This window comes from Pristis pectinata, chromosome 23 (genome assembly GCF_009764475.1).
Source record: "Pristis pectinata isolate sPriPec2 chromosome 23, sPriPec2.1.pri, whole genome shotgun sequence".
Classification (NCBI taxonomy): domain Eukaryota; kingdom Metazoa; phylum Chordata; class Chondrichthyes; order Rhinopristiformes; family Pristidae; genus Pristis; species Pristis pectinata.
In genome coordinates, this window is record NC_067427.1 from 9069210 (window position 1) to 9093204 (window position 23995).

Genomic DNA, 23995 nt, shown 5'->3' on the forward strand with positions numbered 1-23995 from the left:
TTGAGGTAGCACTGAGTTATCAGAGAGCACTGAGGTAGCACAGAGTGCATTGACGTAGGACAGGTAAAAACAATTCCACAGGCGTTGCTGAGTGTTTCCAGCATTTTAATTCATCTCCCATTTCCACCATCTGTAGTTTTGTTTTCTTTTTGATTTTCCCCAACTTGTAGCCTCTTCATTTTTGAAATCTTCAAGAGCAGACGAGGCCTTGAGGTTGCGCCGTTCGCCAGGGCGCGCCGCTGTGGGCGGCAACATCCCGCTTTCCGACGGGACCGTTGCGCTGGCAACGGCGTGTCAACAATGGGCGGTGAGGGGGGGGGGGTGGCTGAGCGCGGGAGGGAGTGCGGGCGGTTGGCGTTTGAACGGGCGGCGGCCGGGCGCGCGGGAGCTCGAGGCATGAGTCAGCGGGCGCGCGGGCCCGGCCCGGCGGGCGGCGGCGGCGGGACGGAGGCGGCGGCGATGGCCGGCGCGGCGGACGCCGTGTTCCCGTTGGCGGCTCGCAGAGCGCTGGCCTCCCTGACTAAGGAGGCGTCGCGGCGGCAGCTGCAGCAGCAGCGGCGGGCGGAGCAGGGCAGGCAGTGCCGCCCGCGCCGGAGCAGGCGCACGGTGACGGTGGACAGCTCCAGGGCCAAGACGTCGGCCGAGGCGCTCAGGATCTGCATCCAGCAGCTGAAGTGGAAGGAGGTGGGGTTCCGCTGGGGGCTGGGCCCGGGGCCCGTGATACCGGGCGCAGGGGCTGCTGGCTGCAGCGGTCACCCATCCAGTGCCATGGGCCCCGCACTCAGCCTCGCCTGCGCGGCGCACTGTCTCCCGTTGCTGCACACCCAGTGCCGCCCACCCAGTGCTTGCACACCCAGTGTCTGCCGCCCACCCAGTGCTTGCACACCCAGTGTCTGCCGACCCAGTGCCGCCCACCCAGTGCTTGCACACCCAGTGCCGCCCACCCAGAGAAACATCGGCCTGCAGTCTCATGGTCTCCCTGCCCTGGCTCTTCTGCATTGGACCCGTGGTACTGGGTCTGCAGCTTGGTGTGACGGTGTCGAGGGCATTGGGTGTCGAGATCTGTGGCAAGGGGTGTCACAGAATCTATGGCATGTTGCGTTGGGTGGCATTGGTTCCCCAGCACTGGATGACCCCGGTTCTTTATGTTGGTTTGTTGGATGGTGATACTGTTCCCATGCTACAAGGTGACAAGGTTAGTCATGCTGGATCTGCACTGCTGGGTCTGTGGCACTGGATCTATACTGCTGGGTCTGTGGTGCCAGGTCTGCACTGCGGGGCCGATGGTGCCGGATCTGCACTGCTGGGACTGTAGCAGTGTGCAAGTTAAGGTGGCACCAGTGTAACCATGTGTATCACTAGGTCTGCAGCTCTGCTGTTCTACTGACTGAATCTGGGACTCTGGTGGATACTGGATCTGTGACACTAGCTAACAGTGGGTCTGTGGTGCTGGATCTGCAGAGCTGGGTGACAATGCGTCCACGTTCCTGTGGCTCTGGGTGACCTCGATCACAGTCTGGGGTAACAGTTGATACTTTGTGCAGCATTGGATCTGCAGCACTGGGTAAGGTGGTTAACAGAATTGTGTGTCACTGAATCTGCAAGGCAGGTTACCCTGGGTGTGTGGTGATGGGTATGTGTGGCCATGTGGCACTAGGTCTGTGGCGAAGTGACATCGGAACTGCAGGACAAGATGACGGCCTATTGATGGGTGGGACTGGGTCAGTGGTGCAGGGTTAGAGTGTACTGGGAACTGCAGAGTAGGGTCACACTGGGTCTGCTGTGCTGAATGACATTTGGTTCCTCTGCATAGAGTGATACTGTCTGCAACAGTGAATGTAGGTGATTGGGTGAGACTGGATGATATCTTGAGCACTGATTGATATTGGTCTGGTGGCTCTGAGGGATGCTACATCTGTGGCGCTGGATCTGCAATGCTGAGTAACACTGGCTCTTTGGCACTAGATGATACAGTCTGAGGCACCAGCTGCAGCATTGGATGCACTGGGCACCAGATCCGCAGCTCTGGGTGAGATGGGGTCTGAGGCATTGGGTGAAACAGAGTCTATGGCATTGGGGAGGCAGTCTACAGCAATGGATGATACTGAGTTTGTGGCAATGGGTGTATAGTATCGGAAGAGACTGGGTGTCTGCCAGTGGGTGTATGGAATAGTATTACTGGGCCTTCAGCAGTGGGATGCTGGATCATAATACTCTCTCTCTGCACAACTTGTTGTCCTTCTTTGTCTGTAGGGTAAAGACAGCAGGTGTACCACCTGCAATTTCTTCTCCAAGATGTTTACCTTCTTGCCATTGATTAATGCTGATGTTGGGCCATAATTACACTACCTTTGCAACATAGCAATGGTTTAAGAGATTGTCTTGCTGGCATTTCCTTGAGGGCAATTGGGGATAGGTTACAAATGCTGGCCTTGCCAACCTTGCCTTCAACCCTGATTGAATTTTGTTTTTAAAAGTATTTCCTCTCCAGAGCCTCTTTATTCTTTCTATAATTTAGCAAAGAATTGTTGATAGTACTCAAGTATAATCCAACTGAAGTTCAATGTTTAAAAAATCAGCATAACTATTGTGAATTTCATCCAAGCAAACATAAACCTTAATACTTGGTTTGCCTTTTCTTTTGCAGGCTAGTTTTACTAGTTTAGTGATTTATTTATTTTTATTAGAAAGACCCTATTGATGATTCATTTAGATTCATATTTTTCAAGTAAAAGTTATTTTATTAACAAAATGAAAAATTTACACTTAGATTTTTTTCTGTAAAGAACTTTGAGCTTTAAGGTCAACATTGAACTAACAGAAATGATAGGTAGGAAAGTATTTTATGAAGAGGACATAAGCATGGTATAGAGAGATATGGATACATTCCGTGAGTGGGCAAAGATCTGGCAAATAAGTAATAAAGTGGGGAAAATGTGAAATTAATCCATTTTGGTAGTAACAATAAAAAAGAAACATTTAAATTTTTGAGAGATTGCAGAGAGACTTGGGTGTCCTCATGCAAGATTCACAAAAGGCTAGTTTGAGTGCAGTATCTTGGAGTGAGTAAAGTGGAGATTTTAATCTTAATAAAAATTAAACAATGAATTACTTAACCGTGAGATTACCCTATTTTTTTCATTTGGAGTGATAACCAACAAGATTTTAATCAGAAAGTTAATTGGGAAACCAGCTAGAACTAGTTGACTCTGATTGTATGGAACCTGGGAATATAGGTATTTGGGTTCCTCAAATGGACAGCATGCAGTGCTCACTGAGTGCATTACCACAGTGTGTGGAGCTTGGTGAGATAAGGGTAATAGTGTAGCTTTAAATTTAAATAAATCAAATAAATACATTAAATTAATTTGAGCATGGCAGGATAAGTATTGCATTAGTGCTGCAGTATGTGGGAACTGATCAAAGCTATTGTGATTGATGGTGGCCACGTCTGCAGCTAAAGGAAATTCATCTTGGAGTTGGTGAGCCAGTTTCCTATTTGGATACTGTGATGCATCGGGGGGGGGGGGGGGGGAGAGTTTACCAGACACTTTGTTTCAAGAGGCAGACACATTCCCTGTATTAAGTACTGCAAAATTGGTTGATCAAGAGCAACAGGAGGGTATAACTGAGTAGAACGGTATGGGGTTGCAGAAGGTAGTGCTGAGGAGTCTCACATCTTACGTGTCTAATGGGTACAAGGTGTTTGCAGAGCCAGGGTGGATGAGCAGTCTGTCCACAACAGCATGTAGCAGGGGTCTGGGGGGTGGTATGTTTAAGGTCGCTTCTATCCGAGGCATGAGCATGCGTTACAAAGGCTGTTTTGGGAATGAGGCTGAGGGGAATGATCCAATTGTCATGGTGGGAAGCAGGACTGAAAGGGAAGTTTGGAAGGAAGCAGGACTAAAATGGAATTATGAGCAGCCAGGGTCCAAATTAAAAAGATAATCTCTTGATTTCCACCATAATCAGGTGTAAATTGGCATAAAGTCATGAAGATTAGAGAGTTAAATGCACAGCTCAAAGATTGGTGTGAGAGAAATGGGTATCAGTTCCTGGGATACTGGTACCAGTAGTTGGGAATGAGGAAACTTTTCCTATGGGAAGGGCTTCTCTTGAATTGGGCTGGGACCATTGTCCTAGCAAATTGAATAACTAGGGCTGTATATAGGCTTTAATCTAAATAATGTGGGTGGAAGGTTCAGGTGAGGGAAAACTTAATACCTTTGAAAGAAAATATGAGGGGTTAGCAAACAGGAAAATGACAACCAGTTGGGAAGGGAAACATACAAACTTGGAAGTACACCATCAATTGGAGTAAGAGCAGGGAAAATGGTAAGGACAAATGTAAAGATTCTTTATCTGAACACAGACGTTATTCATAACAAAATGTTTGAACTAATAGAATAAATAGAAATATATTGGTATTATGGAGGCATGGTTGCAAAGTGATGAAGATTGGGAATTGTGTCTTCCTGGATATTTGACTGTGAGAAGAGGAAGACAAAATACAAAAGGAAGAGTAATCCAGATAATGAAGGATGAGATGAAGGCATAGAGAAATAGAATCTTAATTCAGAATATCAAGTTTGAGAGGAGTTTTTTTAAAAAAAAAGCAAGGGTCAGAAATCATTGATTGAAGATATCCATAGACACCCCCCCCCCCCCACCCCCAAACAGTAGTGATAATGAAGGGCATCATGAAATTAGAAATGCATGTAACAAGAGTAATATATGTACTGTATGTAATATAAGTACTGTATGTATCTACATATAGACTGGACAAAAATTAGCAGTCATAGTGTAGAGGACAGATTTGTGAAGTGTATAACAAATGGTTTTCTGGATTAATTTGTTGACCAACAAATGAGAACATACGCTATTTTAGATCCAGTATTGTGCAATATAAAAGTCTTGCTATTCTGGTATTTAAGGAAGAATGATCATGTTATGATAGAATTTTATGTAAAAATTTGAAAATAATTTGGTTTGATCTAAGAACAGATTGTAGTTTGTATTTTTAATAACAAAATCATGAAGTATGGAAGAATTCCAGCTAAGTTATATTTAGATGTTTATTCAATTAAACAAGACCTCTTTCTTGTTTTCAGGTTTTCTTGTTTTGATATATAAGTCCAGAAGTTTGCACCTTTGTTTCTTGCAGCACTACTGATATGAGCATTTTTTTTCCTGCATGGAACTTGATTGCAGATATTTCAAAGTCTAGTGGTGCTACTCAGGAAATTCAACTGGGCACTTCTGGTTGTGGATTCCACTTGCAACTGATGATTAGTTTTCCATGATATGTGCACACCTAATGAAGACATCCCTCATGCTAAAATCCAGAAAATTTTAAATCACAAAACTCAACCTGCTCTCTTGAGCATAGTATCCTTGGGCGACCTATAGATTTCCCCCTCTTTCTCCATCCCATGCCCCCCCCCCCAATCCCTTCACCTCCCAAATCCTCTGACCCCAAGACTGATCGCAAAAACACCCCTCCACTTGTCCCAACCATCAAGTCTATCTCGTTTGTGACTCTGGACCCAACTCTGCCTTGTACTTACCTACTCTTTTCCTTTGCATGCTGCACAATGGCACAGTGCAGAAATAAAAGTACACAAGGACCTTCCAGTAGTGCCTGGCACCTTGGGCACTAATAGATTTTTAAGCATCAAGCTCATGACCAATTGTTGGCTCGCTGCACGATGACTGATTATATTCTGATCTTCGTAAATTAAAATGATAAGCTCAGTATGAAACTCCATGTCCTTGTAGATCTACATACTAGTACTTCTGGATGGTGTGTATGTGTAATCCATTACTACTTAATGCCAAAGCATCTATAGCTGATGTTGATGGCTTTTACTGTGATGTATCTTTTACTGGGGAAGGATATAAATATATTTAGTTCAGTAGTCAGAAGAAATGGGTTCTTATCTTTTAAAAAATCTGTTGATTGCTGGTTAAAATTAATAGTTGATCTAAGGCAGGGATGTCAAACACACAGCTTACGATATATTTGGAAATGGTGGTTTTGATTTTGTGGTTACGCACTGGAGCATTACCAACTTCAACAGCAACCTTGGTAATCATTGCCTTGAAGCACTAGGTACTTTGGGTGAATGAGGGTTAGTTGGGTGGATGCTGCATGGTTGTGCTCTGTCTGCTGTGAAGGTCTAATGGTGATGAGTTATTAGTGGATGCATGTGGGATTTGCTTGTCATAAGTTGCTGCCATATTTGCCTGCATGACAGTGCCAACTTTTTAAAAAGTAACCAATTGCAAATGAGATTTCAAAAGTACTTTCTGAATTGTTGTTTAGTTTCTTACTTTCTAAATCAAATGAATATAATGCACTATTTTATAGTTAACATCTTTTGTAAGTGCTGATAGTTTCCTAATTTGTTTCAGTTTCCAGCAGGACGTCATCTCTTTTGTGACGTCTATTGGCATGGAGTGTCTTTTCATGATGGTGAAGTTAGCTGCTCGAGTCAAGTCAACAAATATCCAGGTATATCTCAATGATTATTCCTGTGGCTTAATACAATATATTTCTGTAGCTAGGTTCTGTTATCCTGTCTTCCTGTTTTAATTTTAGTTACTGCATTTTGCTGGTAGAAAAACAAATAATATTTGCACAGTGATTGGAGAGGAAGTAATTTTCATTTTGTAGCGGTTGCTACCACGGAATAAAACAAGACTCGACTCGGAGGATTGCCAAACAGAACTGGTTTATTTTCCCGCCTTGTGCGGGCCCTTTAAGGGAGAGAAACTCCCGCCCAAAAAAACCGGCAATGACGTAAGTCCTACGTCATCAGGACTTTCCCGCGCGCGGGTTCTCCCCGTCGCTCGGAAAGACGAGGCCCGCCGCCATCTTGGGCCTCGTCGCTCCGACGCCGCGCGACCCGACTGCCGAGCCGGTTCGCCCGACTAGACGGTGAGTCGCCACACAACCCCCCCCAGAACCGGCGAGACAGTCCCCAAGGTCCGTGGGCTGTGCCAGCTGCCGCTTAGGGGGGCGGCCTCTGTGTCGTGGCGTGGCAACCTCGACAGGCTGTTGCAGATCCAAATGGGCCGGTTTGAGGCGGTCCGCCGTGAAAACCTGTTCCCTGCCTCCAATGTCCAAAATAAAAGTGGATGTCAGTGGGGAGCTGTTCGAGGAAGGCCTGTTCGAACATCAGGCATGGCTTGTGTCCCTCGGCCAATGCCAGCATCTCATTCATTAGGGCGGATGGGGATCTGTCCCCCAGGCCATCCAGATGAAGCAGGCGGGCGGCGCGCTCACAACGGGAGAGGCCGAAGGTCCGGATCAAAAGATCTTTGAAAGCCGGGTACCTATCTTCCTCCGGAGGCGACTGGATGAAGTCTCCAACCTGGGCGGCTGTCTCCTGGTCCAGAGAGCTAACCACATGGTAGTACTTCGTGGAGTCGGAGGTGATCTGCCGAAGGTGGAATTGCGCTTCGGCCTGGTCAAACCAGACGCTGGGCCGAAGTGTCCAAAAGGCGGGCAGCTTGAGGGCCACTGCGTTGGCTGCTGCGCTGTCGTCCATTTCGCGGGTCCAAAAGCCGTTTGGACCGTCGGGGTCACCAATGTAGCGGTTGCTACCGCGGAATAAAACAAGACTCGACTCGGAGGATTGCCAAACAGAACTGGTTTATTTTCCCGCCTTGTGCGGGCCCTTTAAGGGAGAGAAACTCCCGCCCAAAAAAACCGGCAATGACGTAAGTCCTACGTCATCAGGACTTTCCCGCGCGCGGGTTCTCCCCGTCGTTCGGAAAGACGAGGCCCGCCGCCATCTTGGGCCTCGTCGCTCCGACGCCGCGCGACCCGACTGCCGAGCCGGTTCGCCCGACTAGACGGTGAGTCGCCACAATTTACTATTTTAGTAGAGAAATGGAGGACTGTGTGGGAGTGAAGGGTTAGATAGATCTTAGAGCAGGATAAAATGTTGGCACAACTTTGTGGGCTGAAGGGCCTGTACTGTGCTGTAATGTTCTATTTCTATGTTCTAACACAAAGAATTTCACTGAGAATCAATAGAATGCTAAGTAATGATTTTATAATTCTGGTCAATAACTAATTGCATCGGTTAAATTTAAATCATATACTTTTAATCTTTCCATTTTGGTTGCTTGAAAACTATTATTGAGGGATTATAAAAGTGTCTCAGTTACAATTACATTTATTTCCTAAATCTGCCTTGTCGAATTTCTTGCATTTGAATTAAGCTGACTTTCATAGTGGAATTTTCTTTCCCAAACATGCATTTAATGGACAAAAAGCTGCTGCTTTACTGATTTTATCTATTTATTACTACATACAATGCCCGGGTTACTAGTGGCATTGTTCTGGTTCACTAAATGTAAATTGACGTATGTCGTGGTCAATGAACTATTTACACAGATCGATATTGACATCATCTGTCATAGAAAACAGAATCTGAATTCTCAACTTGCAGATTTGCAGACAATTAAATTCTCAGTTGTATTTTCAGTTTTTAAGAGCTTTCTAAAATGCATAAATTGCTTGGGGGTAATCAGTGAGCTGTCTGAGGAAATAGTCATAATCTGACAAGTCCCCACAGATTGCCAGAATTGTACAGTTAAAATTCAAGATTCAGTTTCAAATGCTGCTCAGTTTTGGTGTGTGCTATGAGTGCACTGACCACTTGAAAGCACAGTGGCATCAACTAATTTCTGCCCTGCTCTCATGTCTTGCAGTAGATTTTGCAGTCATTTCCATGCCCTATAGCATTGACAGTGCATGCTGAATTAAACTTGAAATGACAAAGAAAAATCTTTGGTAAAATAATTGGTTTTGGGTAAGAGAGTGCTGGAATTTAGATGGAGTTGTACAGAATATACAGCCCATCTTGTCTATGTTGGCATTTCTCCCTCAAGTGAACCACTTCCATCCTTCCTCTTCTAATCCTGTCAAAAATACTCTTTATTTTCATTCATATTTCTTTTAACCTCACGTGCATATATGCTATTCACCTCAACTATTCCTATGGTAGTGAGTTAATAGCTCTTGCCACCTTGGGTAGTTTTTCTGAATCTGTTGTTATCTTTCATGGTGACTCTTTTATACTCAGCCTCAAGTTTTGTCTTTCCCCTCAATGGAAACACTCCCTTGATAATATGAGAATGGCTCTATTAGGTCAAACCATAACCAAGAGAAATTAAAAGAAACACAGTGCAGCCCAGTTAATAACTGGCATAACCAGAAGCAGAGCAATTTTGCATAGAAATTTGACTTGAGTCATGCTCTTTTTTTTCCAGCCCAAACAATGTAAATTATAGTGGAACACACACAATTTATCTGCAATTAAATTGTTGGTTTAGAAAGTTCTTACTTACAAAACTATCAGATGTTACTTGCCTCTGAAACTATTATATTTAAAGGGCTGACACTCTCACTGCAGTCTTTGTCCTTATTGAGACATGTGCCTTATGACCTCATTAATGGCCTCTCATCTCGGCCCATGGAGGTAAAGATGACAGCCACCTTAAAGCTCTTTCCAGTCTGCTACTGCTTATCTCTGCTATATCTCAATTTGCTGTTGACTATTGCATCAAAGTGCATACTGAAGAAGAGAAGACTTCATCCACATTTTCTTCAGCACACAGGAGCTGAAAGACTTGTCTGCATTGCATGCTTCACCAGAGTGAAGGCATTCATCAATCTCTTGTGTCCTTACAGAGACCTCTCTGGCAATCTCCTCTTCGGTGTGCCTGGCTGTTTTCATGAAGGGTGGTCGACTTTTCTTGTGGCATAGAGCAGGGAGAGATAGAAAGATAAAGGATGTAGAGCAGTAGGTTTTAAGGAGGAAAGGTAGAAAGATAAAGAACTTTATGAATTCCAAACTTGGCAGCCAAGGACAATATTGCAATTGGTGGAATGATTAAATTCAGTATGCTCAAGAGACCATAATTAGAGGAGCATTGGTATCTTGGAGGATTATCTGAGGTGATTAAAAGGAAAAGAAGGGACAAGCTTATAAAGGACTGGACAACAAGAAGGATATTTTTAAAATTTGAGGCATTGTTAAACCAGGAGTCATTGTATGTTATCCACTGAAGGGTGAATGGGATTTGCTATGAGTCAGGACAGGACCGCAAATTTTAAATTACAATGTGTCAAAGAAAGAGGCTAGACACAAATAGTTGAATTTAGAGGCAATGTGAAGTTGAGGTGAGGCATAATCAAGTGATTTGTTGTAGAAATAGGCTTTCTTAGTGATGCATGGATATAAAGTCCAAAACTCATCTCTGAAAGAAAAAATGATTTGTTTGACATGGGTTTCACCTTTCTCCATTAATTTCATTCTGGTATCAGTTATAGTAGGTCTCTGGAATCCAGCAACAATGAAGCCATCAAATAGACTCAGCACCTTTCTTGATTTATGGAACTTTTTTGGAACAAATACAAATGGAAATATCCAGGGTGTGGAGAACTCTGACATTCCACAAATATAAAATTAGTCTTTCAGTGCCATTAAGGTTGCTCAGCGATAATCATATCTTAGTGCTTTTTATAAAATAATGGTTGGGTGTCTTATTCAACAAAAACTTTTTCAAGGAATACTTGCAGTAAGAATAATGAAGCCTTCAAGAAAGTTCAGTTCCATGACTTCAAAAACCTTTTCATCTGCAAGAACATCTTTAATACAACCTGTAGGAGAGCAGTGTATCATTGACAATAACTTCTCTGTTCCATGTTTAAGTACTCACGTGCAAGATTCAGAAATCACAATGGCAAGATCCAGGCAAATATAATTTTCTATGAATTGGTAAAAAGATAAATGAAGTACTATAAATATTACTACATATTGATCTTCAATAAGGAAGCAACTTATCTTTTCTCAATCCCAACTTCAGTAAGTTCAATAGCTTTCAATTTTATTCACAACATGTATATGGATCTAAAAGCAAAATGAAGCAGATGCTGGAAATCTGAAATAAAACAGAAATACCAGAAATACTCAGCAGGTTAGTTAACGTTTTGGGTCAAAAAATCTTTCATTATGCCATTTGCCTTTTTTGCTTTATTCACCATTGCTTTCTGTTTTCCTTTTTTGATCAATTATCTGCCAAAACTACATCCTAGCAAATACAAGTGACCAATCTCCACTGAGCATTCAAGCCCCCATGGTTATACTTCCTCCTACCCAGCTTCTTTCAAGAAATGTATTAATTTCTTCCAGTTTTTTTGTCTCTTCTGATGCTGCCACTTCCCAAACCAGTATTTTCAATATGTATTACTTCAACTGTGGGTTCCTCTCCGTAGCTGGCAGGATCTTTAATTGTGTTCATTTATTTTCCATTACTACATCTCTCTGCTGTCCTCTGGCTCAAAACTAGGATAGCACTGTGCTTGTCTTCCGCTTCCACCATCAGCCTCCACATTTTCTAACACTTCCAATGTAACGCCACCATCCCTCCCTTCCCCCTTTGGCATTGTAAAGAGATCGTTCTCTTCAGATGGTCTGATTCACTTCACCATCCCACTACCTTTTTCACATAACTTTTTTTCGGTAATTTCACATTCATTTTCTCCTGTTTGCACCCCTTGAGACCTACCTCTTTTACTTAATAATCCCTTTACCTCTCATTTTCACTTCATTAACAGCTTCCTGCCTTCCACCCTATCACAGACCTTCCTTTGTATCTCCCTGTCCCTTCCCCTTTTCCTGATCTTAAAACTTACTTTCTCTCTTTGTTTTAATTGTATTCAGACATTTTATGATGCAAGCCCACATGTCAATTATGATATGGCTGCTACTTTTTCCTTACCCATTTATATTAATGAGGTCATATCAGAATTCTAGCTCCTATTTTCTAATGTGTATTCTCTGAAGGAATGTGCGTTACTTGGACAGCGAGTGTGCCAGTATGTGATACTCCATGCCAAATTGCCGACCTTCCCGTCTTTTTCTCTAGGCCCTTAAATGGTTGAAAATTTCTGGTACCATGGAACAGAACCCCATTAAATGTTGGTACCTTCACATGAGAAGCTATTTATTTATTTATTTATTTTGGCATTTGCTTGCATAATACGCTGAGTAACAGCATTCTTGGTGATGAGATATAACTCTCAAAGTCTGTCATTGAATTTTATTAGCAGGTACATGTCCTCAATGTGTGACCTGGTTTTGTATCTGAATAAGTGTCATACATCTGGCAATAACAGGTGCATGGTCTGAATGTATTCTGTTTCTACACGGACTCATTTGACTTAAAATAGCTTCTAATTAATGCCTTTTCAACTTTGAACATTGCCAGATAATTTACTGCTTTTGTATACTTGCAAATAACATGATTTTTTTCCAAAATAAGTACTATATCATTCAAAGTTAGATTGTTAAAGATTGTATTGACATTCTTCTTGTCTGAATGCACCTTCTCCATTTTGAACAAGTCTTTGGGGATGTTCCACCTTTTCAATGAGGCTCTGAAAGCATTATCCAATAATTTCCTCTGTCCTCCTGAAAATCTCTGGCTGTGAGTAGAGTGCCTGTTTTGGGAATCTGACATCATCAAACGCACTAATGAAGTGGCCTGTTCCTGTGAGCTGGCTGTAATATATTTGCTCAAAAACTTACAGGTTAGTATTAAGTGTAATTTATGCTCCTGTAGAACTGTAAAAAGAGCCATATAGATTTGCAGAAATATTAAGAACCAGAGTACAAATGCAATAACTGTTTCAAATAAAAACCTTTTTGTCTATGTAGAATGCTATAAGTAGGCACAGATCTAGCTTTATCAATGCTTAACTACTCAATAGATCCGTTTTTGAATGCATTGACTTTTGTTGGATTCAGTGTGTATTCTAGATGTGTTTTCTTCTAAGCACTTACTTTTGATAACCATGATTTGTTTGCTAGTATATTGTTTTGTATGAACCTCAACCATGTATTACCATCCAAGACTCTTATAACTGCAGTATCTTCTCCCTTTTTAGGAATGATGGAAATGACACGTAAAGTCAATTTTAGTCGAGCAGTTCGAACGATGCAAGAATTGTTTTCTGAAGAATACAAGTTTTACCCTCGTTCTTGGATTTTGCCAGAAGAATATCAAAATTTTGTAGATGAGGTAAAATGCTGAAAAAATATAACAGCATAAAAAATGGGTATATCATTTCTCTTCTGCTTGTATTTATAAGAAAGGAAGTTGGCTGTGAAGTTTAAACTTATTTTGTTTAAAGAATGTCACAGGTGAAATATGGAGCCCTTCCTGTTAATAATTGCCATGAAGACAAAAAAAAATGCTTTAGTCCTAGCATTAGAAACCACCACCTCCATTATTGTGATTTTATTTAAAAATATGTAAAGGATTTGTGAGATATTTGTTCTCCACCCCGCCCCCCCAAGCCAATGTAAATATCAGTGCTAGTTTTATCATTTAGGTCTGAAGAGTAAATAAGACCAAAATTAACATAGAAAATTCCAACCAATGGCAGATCGGTAATAACAGTGATTTTTCTTTTTGTTTTTGGGATCACCTCTCCATTTCAGGTACCTGATAGATTTCCTTTTTGTATATGCCATATAATTCTGGTAAATAACTAGAGATTACACTGCACCAACCTAGTAAGTAAGAAAATTGCAATTCATGCAGATACAGCATCATGAAGCCCAAGCGGGCTGCCTGTGAAATGTGAAGGGAGTATGATTACTGAAACTACATAAGTAAAACACGATGATACTCGGTGCCCATCGTGTTTTACTTATGTAGTTTCAGTATTTGAAGCTGCTTTTTTTTCAGTATCTGCTGTTGTACTATCAAAGATGACTACAAAGTAAGACATTCAGCTTAATTTAGTTGAAAACTTGATCACTAGTAGTGAAAAAAACAACATAAATTTTCGTACCTTTTAAATGTTAGACAGCTCAATATTCTGAAGCTGTTTTTGGAAGAGTTACCCAACAAAAAATTTTAAACCAGGCCATTTAAGAAGACAGTAGACAGATGCTTGATCAAAGGGGTAGGAGAAATGAAGGTAAAGAGAGGCTTAAGAACAAAGTTCAAAAACTTAGGGCCTTGCAGCTGAAGGCATACCACCAGTAATGGCACAGCTATACTTGGATCCAAAAATGGTGGTGATATCTATCAGTCAATGATAGCTGGGGACGTGGCCATGAAAAATGGAATGAGAGCTTTTAAAATCAAGACAATGGATGAAAATTTTCAGTTGATGAGAGAAAGCCAGCATGGAATTAGCATGATACCTAATTAACCCACTTGAATAATAGTAATGACTAAGGAATGTCAATGAATGTCATTAAATGGAGTTCCAAAGAGAATTGTTAAAGACTTTCATAAACTAAGGTTGAAGTTTATGGAACTGAAAACAGTTTATTGATCTGGTTAGGAAATTTTCTGAGCAGCTAGAGACTCAAATTGAATTATTACTGAATCCTTGACTACTAAGTTAAAATATTTCAGTTGAAAAGTTACCCTTTCAATTGCAGTTGTGAGTTTCTATAACTTTCATTTGAAGTCATATAAATCTAGAGATTTTTGTAACACTTTATTTTGTGATATTTGTAATGCATTTGTTTTCTGCTTGCATAGTTATTACTTGTCCTTTATGAAGCATTTATTAACTATTAATTTTGCTTTAATTTAAATCTTGTCATCAGTTTGACAGTATAGAATGTGAAATACATCATTTCAGTAACAGCACACAATCTAATCTTTATTAATTACCCTATCAACATTAGAATTGAATAGAATGTGTTTTCTTTACTGAGTTGTATGAAAAATGGCCTCAATTTAGCTCAATGCACTACTGTCCAAATTTAATTATCTACAGTGTCATCAGTGAAACTGTGGTCCTTGGGTATTTCATGCAATTAATATTAGTTGCTGTGTATACATCACATATACACCATAAATTTCCTTACTTTGAATGTAAAATTTAGAAATTGCAAGGGAGTTATTCTGGAAAATCAGTTATTAACTCTCAAAATGGAAGGTTAAGATTTGTTTTTCAGCTTTGTGTCTTTCATTATGTTGAGAAAATATTTCTAAGATTGTTCCCTTGACTGTCTTCCTTTACACTTTCAGAATATTGGGAAGATTGTCAAATAGTATAGTTATGGTAAAATTTTAAACTGAGACTTCCAACTTTCTCATGCACTTTACATTTGTATGTCACAATCATAAAATAGCATTAATCTTTTTGTTATAATTTAGAACTACAAGACTATTGGTGTTTTGTTAATCATCATCCCTTCACAAATAGGTCAGAAGTATGCAACTTCACTGATGCGGGCACAATGTTCAGTTCTATTTGCAACCCCTCCAATAATGAAATGGCCCATATCTATGTACATCAAGACCTAGACAACAATCTGGCATGTACTGATAATTAGTTAACATTTGCACAAAACAAATGCCAAACAATGACCATGTTCAACAAGAGAGAATTTAACCTTCTACTGTATGTATTTAGCGGAGGTTCATCATTAATGAAAAAAATGTGACTGGATCAGCAACAGAAATATTGTGGCTACAGGAGCAGGTTAAAGACTAGATGTCAAGATATTCTCCCCTCCTGACAGGGTACCCATTTAAAGATGTGATTTCTTCCCACTTCAGAGGAGGAAATCTCATCTTTGTCTGATCTGGGGCAATATGGTGACTCTCAGTTGCCCTCTGGATGGCTTAACTAGCCACTCAGTTGCATTATAAACAATAAAGCAGAAAAAAGGGTTAAAACCATCTGGTATCAACTAATCTAGGCATTAAATTTAGACATTAAATTTTCTCCCAGCTCATTAACAACCTTGCTTAGTTGTCACAGCTGTACATTAAAGTCAATGTGCCAGACCTGTCCATGACTTCTCCATGCAGGGTGAGTCAGTAATAAGGAAGGCAAATGCAATGTTAGCGTTCATTTCGAGAGGACTAGAATATAAAAGCAAGGATGTAATGCTGAGGCTTTATAAGGTGTTGGTCAGACCACATTTGGAGTATTGTGAGCAGGTTTGGACCCCATATCTAAGGAAGGATGTGCTGGCATTGGAGAGGGTTCAGATGAGGTTTACGAGAATGATCCCTGGATGAAAGGGTTAACATATGAGGAGCATTTGATGGCTGTAGGCGTATACTCACTGGAGTTTAGAAGGATGATGGGGGGGATCTCATTGAAACCTACCAAATATTGAAAGGCCTGGATAGACGTGGAGAGGATGTTTCCAGTCATGGGAGAGTCTAGGACTAGAGGGCACAGCCTCAGAATAGAAGTATGTCCCTTTAGAACAGAGATGATAGAGGGTGGTGAATCTGTGGAATTCATTGCCACAGATGGCTGTAGAGGCCAAGTCATTGGGTATATTTAAAGCAGAGGTTGATAGTTTCTTGATTAGTATGGGCATCAAAGGTTACAGGGAGAAAGCAGGAGAATGTGGTTGAGAGGGAAAAATAAATCAGCCATGATCGAATGGTGGAGCAGACTCAATGGGCTGAATGGCCTAATTCTGCTCCTATGTCTTATGGACAATTTTTGGCTGCATCGTGTCCCATCAGCAGGACAGATTGATTGGAAGAGGTGGTACAGTGATATACTGGTGCCAGGGAGCATCTTTGTGAATCCACAACATTGACAACAAAGTCTCATGGCATCAGAGCAAACAAGACGAGGAAGCTTTCTCCTCATTTCAATGTACAATTTCCCCTTAATTGATGAATAGGATGTCCTCCATGTTGCAGATCATTTGGAAGAAGCAAGGGCATAGACATACTGGGCGGGGGGACTTCAATATCTATCAAGGGTGGCATGGTTACACCACAACTGACTGAGGTTAATTAAAGGATCCAGCTGCCACACAATGGATTGTGCCAGATGTAACAAGCATGCAACAGACAGAGCTAAGCAATCCCACAACCTTTGGATCAGGTTAGACCTCTGCAGTCCTATTTATGAATGGCAGTGGACAATGAAACAGCTAACAGGAGGACGTGGCTTGAAGAACATGGCTTGCTAAAGATAAGGTTCAAACATTTGCAGATATGTTCAGCCAGAAGTGCTGAGTAGATGGTCTATCTGTTTCCAACCTAGATATCCATCATCACTGAAATCAGTCTTCAGCCAATTTTTGTCACTCTACTTAATGTCAAGAACAGACTCTAAGGACTGGATTTAGGTAAGGTAAGATCTCTTTATTAGTCACATGTACGTCGAAACACACAGTGAAATGCATCTTTTGCGTAGTGTGTTCTGGGGGCAGCCCGCAAGTGTCACCACGCTTCTGGCGCCAAGATAGCATGCCCACAACTTCCTAACCCGTACGTCTTTGGAATGTGGGAGGAAACCAGAGCACCCAGAGGAAACCCATGCAGACACGTGGAGAGCGTACAAACTCCTTACAGACAGCGGCCAGAATTGAACCCGGGTCGTTGGCGCTGTAATAGCGTTACACTAACTGCTACACTACCGTGCCTGCCCATAGAAAAGGCTATGGGACCAGACCATATCATAGCTGTAACAATGAAAATTGAACTCTAGAAATAGTTGTCCCTCTAGCTCTAGCAAGGGAGGCCTGTGGTTTAGATTTCAGCTAAGCCATTGTATGTGAACTTTGTTAGTCAAGTTGAACACAGTAATAAAAGACATAGTAGGAAGTAGCAGAACAAAGTATGATAGCCAGACTGACATAAATGGATGGATGAACAGATAAGGGAGGCACAGATATAGCTTTATACAGATGAAAAAGAGGCTGTGACATTGGGTTAAAAGATGATTTGAGAAGAGACAGCTAGGAATGTGTGTATCATTAGGAACCTGCGCTTTGCTAAGACAGCTTTAAGCAATGATCCATGTTGGTGATGCTTGCATCCCAGAAGCAATTTTTTGAAACTATGAAGAACTATTTACTATTTTTTTTGTGTGGTGCTTTCATTTGCAAACATAGTGAGATCTTCACAGCAAGACTTGCTTTCACACTTTTAGTCTCTTCATTCTCAAGTACTAAAATCTCTTTGGCAAGGCTTATTTTCAGAGGTGTGAAGTTTTTGTATTTGACCTTGTTATCTCTGATTATTTCACATCTTCCATTTTCAAGGAGCTTGAAATGAGCACCGCAGAATGAAAGTTGGTTTTCTGAGAAAACTACTGCACAGTATTGAAGCTGACTTGTTGAGCAAACCCACATAGCTTTGCACTGGATGTATAGTAACACTTTCATAAGTACATTGGGTAAATCTAAAAGCATCACTTTTTAATATCTGTGTGTTTGTTTTGCTTACATTATTGCCCCTCAATATCTTATATGAGCTGAGGAAAGGCCTACATGATGGATGTGGAAATTCTCTCAAGCTACTGGTGTTGTAAAGCTTAGTTGTACTGCCACTTTGTTGTACCGCTACTTTGTTTCATGTTAACCTATTGTGAATTTGCCTATTCAAGAAATGAAAGTATTTTGTATTGTAAAGGGCTGTTAAAATCCTCAGATGAAGCTGAATTTTAGATCAACCGTAAAAACTTTGGAATATAATGAATAAAAACAGAAATTGGTTATTCATTCCCTACTCCACTGTAACCCTGATTCCAGACAAGCCTGACTAGTTAAAAACATCATCTCTGCATCTACACTGCCAAGCCTTGTAAGAATTTTGTATGTTTCATTTCCCTAAACTATAGGGATTATAGGGTCAGTCTACTTAATCTCTCCCCATAGGATAATCTCCTCTTCCTAAGAATCAATGTGATGAGCCATTATTGCACTCTCTATATTACAATTATATCCTTCCTTTGGTATGGAGACCAGACCTGTACACAGTATTCGAGCTGTAGTATCACTAAGGTTCTACATAATTTTACAGCGTTTTTCCTCTTGTTCTTGCATAGCCTTTCAGTAAAGTTCAACATTTGCCTTTCTAGTTGCTTGTTATACATGCTTTAAATGTACAAGGACTACCAGGTCTCTCTGAACACCTACGCCCATTTTCTCACCATTTTAAAAATATTCAGTTCTTCTACCAAAGTGGATGACCTCACATTTCTCCACATTATTTTCCATTTGCCGTGTCTTTGTGTATTTATTTATTTAGCTTGCTTATATTTCCTGAAGTTTTCCTGCATCCTTCCCACGACCCATGCAGCTTTGTAAAATTTAGCAAACTTGGATATGTTACATCTGATTGCTTATTCAAATCATTGATTCCATTGGCACCTCACTATGTTACAGCCTTCTAAAACAAAATGATCTGTTTATTCCCATTGTTTTCTGTTTATTCCCATTGTTTTCTGTTTATTATGCAATCCTTAGTCTACATCAATATATTACCTCAATGTCTTGTGCTCTGACTTTATTTATTGACCTCTTGTGCATCTTATTGAAGACCTCCTGAAAGTCTAAATCCAATTCACTGATGCCCCCTTTCTGTTCCAGCTAGAACCTCAGGGGGGAAAAAAATCTCAAGTAATTGTTCAAAACATAATTTCATTTTAATAAATCTAAGTCTACTTTTCCTAATTCCATTATCATTTTCTGCCCTGTTACTGCTTTGTTAGTAATAGATTCCTTTTTCCTACTACTTAATCAGGTTAATTAATCTGTAGTTCCCCACTTTCTCTCTCTCATGTTTCTTAAATAGTGGGGTTACTTTTTCTGCTTTCTAATCAGTCGGAATCATTCTAGAATCCATGGAATTTTGGATGATGACAACCACTATCTCCTTTTGCACCTTTTTCAAAGTCTTAGGTGCAGGTCATCAGACTCTGGGGATCTTGGCTTTCAACCCTTTTAATTTCACAAAAGTTAATTTCTTTAAGCTCCTCATTCATTCCAGACCTGTTATTCTCACCATTTCTAGGAGATGTTTGATATCTTCTCATGAAAATATTTGCTTAATTCCTCTACCGTCTCCATATTCCCCAACATATCTTTTCTCTTTTCATTCTTTAAGGAAGTCGCATTAACATTTGCTAATCTTTTTCTTTTTACATATCTGTAAAGCCTTTACAGTCACTTCTACACTTCTCACTAGATTATTCTTGTGTTACTTACCCTTAACAATGTCTTGGTCCTCCTTTACTGAATTCTGGAATTTTTCTAATTCTAAGACTTAACTGCTATATTTGGCAATATTAATTAGTCTCTTGCTTTGGTCTAACGCCGCCTTTAACTTGTTAGGCACGGCTGAATCTCTTTTACTGTTTTATGGCACAGAAACAGGCCCTTCAGACCACCACGGCCATGTGGACCGATTTGCCCATTGATGCTAATTCCGTTTGCCTGCGTTAGGTCCATATCCTCTATGCCTTTTCTATTTAAGTGCCTGTCCAAATGTCTCTGAAACATAGTGATTGTATTTGATTCCAGCACCACCTCTGATAACAAGTTCTCCATGCTTTTTTTCTAAAAGAACTTTCTCCTCAAGTCTCCTTTAAAACTTTCCTCACTTTAAACCTACGCCCTCTTGTTTTTCATATCCCTAGTCTATCTATTCCTCTCGTGTACCTCTCTCAGGTCATCTCTCCAGGAAAAACAAGCCTAGCCAATCCAACTTCTCCCTAGAATTCTCCAATCCAGGCAAAATCCCGGTGAATCTCCTCTGCACACTCTTCAGCAAAACCACATCCTTCCTATAATGTGGCGACCAGAACCACAGTCTAACCAGTACTTTGTAAAATTGCAACATAACATCCCAACTTTTATATTCTATGCCCTGCCTTATGAAGTTAGCACACCAATGCCTTCTTCACCATTGTACTGCCACTTCTGGGGAATTGTGGAGTTGAACCCTAAAGTCCTTCTGTTCTTCGGTTTTCTTTAGCGCCCTACCATTTACTGTATATGTCCTACCCTTATTTGACTTGTTGGGCTTTTGTGCTTTATTTAGATTCAAACTGTGATTTCCAATTGAAATAAATCAGTTTCAATCTTTCTATAAAATTCTGTCATATTATGGTGTCTCTTCCCTAAAGCCCCTTACTTCAAGATTATTAATCAAACTTTTCTCATACCAGATCTAATTTAGCCTGTTACTTAATTGGCTCCTCGACGTACTGATCTAGATAACCACCTTGTATACTACTAATGCACTTAATATTGCAAACCAACAGAATTGTACCCATTATAAGAGTAAATAGAAATTTAGAAGTATATATCCTTACTGAAGTTAACCAAGTGAATGAGAATTATCAGATCACAGGAAAACAGTGCTATTATTAACATGTCATTTGCCTTAAACAGTAACCAGGATGTTTGGCTGTGAATTTGTAAGAGACAGGAATTTGAACAATTTTTTTATTTCATCAATTTATGTATTACAGGTAGCTATTATTGCAATCTAGTATTAGGCAAGTAAGTAATCTGGTTCTAATGTTCTTCAAATGAAACAACTTATGTGGTCACTCGTAGAAGCATGCGTAGTTCAGTCTGAGTTTTTTTCCACTTATTTCTTCCTCAATGCTCAGTGTAACTAAGGGGTGTATCCCATAACACCAAAAAGGACTGGAAAGGAAATAAATGATGGTCATGTAAATATATACACAAAATTTGGTAAATATGGGGAAAAACTGAAGAAAAATTCAGGATTAAGTTCACAGATAAATGGTCAGCAACGGCTTTATCTAGCACACTTGCCTCAAAGTTATGATGTACAGACTGATCTTGGGGTCCAAGTTTGCTGAAAGTGGCCTCACAAGTAGATAGGGTGGTAAAGAAGGCATATGGCATGCTTGCTTTCATTGGTCAGGGCATTGAGTATAAGGGTCAGGAAATCATGTTGCAGCTATATAAAATTTGGTTAGGCTGCACTTCAAGAGTTGTGTGCATTTCTGGTCACCACATTACAGGAAGGATGTGGAGGCTTTGGAAAGAGTGTAGAAGACATTTACCAGGATGCTGCTTGGTTTAAAGGGTATGAGCTATAAGGAGAGGTTGGACAAATTTGGGTTGTTTTCTCTGGAGTAGCTAAAGCTGAGGGGAGAACTGATAGAAGTTTATAAGTTTGAGTGGCATAGATAGGATAGACAGTCAGATCTTTTTCCCAGGGTAGAAATGTTAAGTTCTAGAGGACATGCTTTAAGGTGAGATGGGTAAAGCTTAAAGGAGATGTGCGGGGCAAGTTTTTTTTTCCACATATAGTAGTAGGTAGCTGGAACTGACTGCCAGGGGGAGTAGTGGAAACAGATACAATAGTGGCATTTAAGAGGCTTTTAGATAAACACTTGAATATGCAGGGAATGGAGCGATATGGATCATGTACAGGCAGAAGAGGATTTGTTTAATTTGGCATTGTGGGCCGAAGGGCCTTTTCCTGTGCTGTACTGTTCCATGTTTTATGAGTTCAAGTAAGACTGCAGAAACAGCGACACTTAATCGTGTTATTAAATAAGTACTTCATTATGAGAGAGGCTATCTTTCTGATGACTCGTAATCCAAAACCCTATCTACCCATTTAGATGTACATAAAAGATGTAGCAATATTCAAAGAAGAGCAGCAAGCTCTCCTTATGTCTACACTCATACTTAATTTTTAGGTATTATCACTAAAACAGAGTTTGCGATGCAGATAAATGGACTTTCAGAGGTGGCATATTGAATAGACTATATAATGATTAATGGGACTCTATGACTTCGACAAAACCAAGGAAATTGTAAATTTACACAAAAGTTTACACCTTCGGAAAGACATTAGAACCATGGAAAGAATACAACAAAAAATGGGAAGTTATATTTGTAGAAAGAAGGACTTGCATTTATATAGTATCTTACTCAACTTAAGGAGGTCCCAAAGCAATTCTTTGCAGCCAAAGAATTTCTTCATGAATTGTTGTCATTATTGTAAGGTAGGAAATATGACATAATTTGTGCTCAACAAGCAACATGATATTGACCAGATAACCTGCTTATGATGTTCATTGAGGAATAAATATTAGACAGCCCAGGTAGCTCCATTACTTTTTGAAATATTATTATAGCATTATTCACATTTGTCTCAAAGACTGGACAGGGACTCCATTTAATGTCTCATGTGAGATACATTCCCTCCAACAGAATGACATTCCCTTTGGACTAAAAGTTAAGTATTGACCTATATTTTTGTGCCCATGTCTTTGGAGTGGGACTTGAAATGGCAACCATCTAACTGAGGCAGGAGAGCTATCAGGTCAACCATGAGAAAAGGGGTAATGAGTATTTTTTTAATGTGAAGATGGGATTTAAGAGGCAATGTAATGAAATTTCTCAAAATCAAATGCTTTGACAGTGAATGTCATGAAATATTGCTTCCATAGGTTAACAAATGATGATACAGACCGAGAGTTACCAAGGATGGAAGGGGAAATTGGAATTTTTTTTCACATACATGAGAATTATAGAACATGGAAGCTTTCACATGTAATCCACAGCACTTTTTTTTTAAGTTGTGTGGACATCAATGGCTAGTCTCCCATCTGAAAACAGCCAGGAGACAGAGGTTTCAAAGGAATATTCCCTAGCATAAGGTTAGCGCTGAGGAGGGTGTTTGGCAAGTAATAATGGTTTTGAGATGAAGGTAAGCCCATGTCTATGGATGCTGAAGGAATGCTTGTTCAGTCCTGGAAACAACTGTTCAACCTTTTGGCACACAGTGATCCCTAGCAGAATTTGGCTTTTGCAGACTTGCCCCCAAAATTTGAAGCTAAATTGTCAGTGTTAATGTGAATTTAGACCTTACCTGTCAGGAAAGAGCCATCCTCCCTTGCCCCTTCTTGAATGAAAGAAGACGATGAAAAGCATGTAATAGATCTAGAATGATGAGTTGTTTTTTCTTTCAACCCACTCTCCATCATGTTGACTTCCTGCTTTTATCATTTCTATAACATGGGAAAGGTTGAAATTTATTGGTATAATTCTAACCTCTGCCACAGTCTGATCTTTTCATATGCAACATTTTAAAGTTACCTGATTATACCAATAGATGGCAGTGTCTAAATGTGCTATTTCTAATGTGCTGAATAATTTTTTATATTGTCATCTTGGCAAGTGAT

The 23995-nt window shown here is 40.4% G+C and overlaps 1 protein-coding gene across 2 annotated transcripts in view; it reads left to right on the top strand.

Annotated features, from left to right (window-relative positions):
* Nucleotides 1-353: 353 nt before the first annotated feature.
* The window catches only part of ttll11 (tubulin tyrosine ligase-like family, member 11), a 125688-nt gene continuing 102046 nt past the window's right edge, over nt 354-23995 (top strand). The window contains exons 1-3 of one of the 2 annotated variants that reach the window (XM_052037394.1): nt 354-684; nt 6415-6514; nt 12968-13101. In XM_052037394.1, coding sequence (XP_051893354.1) covers nt 397-684; nt 6415-6514; nt 12968-13101 — 522 coding nt within the window. In that variant the 5' untranslated portion in view covers nt 354-396. Of the gene's footprint in view, nt 685-6414; nt 6515-12967; nt 13102-17130; nt 17165-23995 lie in introns of those variants that run through there. The other variant, XM_052037395.1, reaches the window with a different exon arrangement.